Genomic DNA, 778 nt, shown 5'->3' on the forward strand with positions numbered 1-778 from the left:
CAACCTTAACAAAGGATGCTTCACCATTTATTGTACCTGCAAATATACAGAAATAATGAACCAGTAGACTGATAGGTTGGACTTGCCGATTATATATTTTCAATAAAATGTGTGTGGAGTTCAGGAAATGAAAAGGGAGACCTAATAGTAGATTTATGATGTAGACTGAGTAGGTCAAAATGTTTGAGGAGAAATATTTGACACATTGTTAATTCTTACTCCATGTAAACTCACCATTATAGCACACAAAGGAGTAGTTATTGCCACAATAACGATCATCCCATTCACCATTGTATGGACTCCCACTTAAAAGTGCCACACAGTACTGTTGCTGTCCATTAAGATTGTTGGGCGAACCAGGGTACCAGTTTCTAAATGCTGCCTCTCCCACACCATAGAAGCTGCTGTCATTTAGGGACCATCTCCAGCTGTTCTGCAGGTCATCATGGAGACCTATCCATGCCTTACCTGTTTAAAAAGATGCAGTTTTCTGTTTTCTGTATTCCTTTAAGGTTTCTCAAGAATTTTATTATTGTGAATGTATATATTTTTACAGTTTGTTATGTATTATTTTTACTTCAAATATTAAACACTCACCTGTGTTTGGTGCAATGCTTGTGACAGCATAAAGATCAGCTGTGTTTTCTATGGTTGCCAGGTCAGTGTAGACATTTCTGCAGTGACTCTGTGCATCTGTCCATGTCTTTGAGGTGCTCACAAAGTAGTACTGACGAGTCTGACAAAAGGCAACACTAACCAGTGCTCCTGAAATAAGGCA

The 778-nt window shown here is 38.4% G+C and overlaps 1 protein-coding gene across 1 annotated transcript; it reads right to left on the reverse strand.

Annotated features, from left to right (window-relative positions):
- Positions 1 to 234: 234 nt before the first annotated feature.
- Positions 235 to 736, reverse strand: LOC102193561 (lithostathine-1-like; the record flags this gene model as incomplete). Its single annotated transcript, XM_005755838.1, has 2 exons — positions 235 to 468; positions 598 to 736. Coding segments are annotated over 2 exons (373 nt in total), but the record flags the coding sequence as incomplete, so codon positions are not given.
- Between the last annotated feature and the right edge of the window lie 42 nt (positions 737 to 778).

The sequence above is a fragment of the Pundamilia nyererei genome, unplaced genomic scaffold (genome assembly GCF_000239375.1).
Source record: "Pundamilia nyererei isolate P.nyererei 1_Seehausen unplaced genomic scaffold, PunNye1.0 scaffold03723, whole genome shotgun sequence".
Classification (NCBI taxonomy): Eukaryota; Metazoa; Chordata; class Actinopteri; order Cichliformes; family Cichlidae; genus Pundamilia; species Pundamilia nyererei.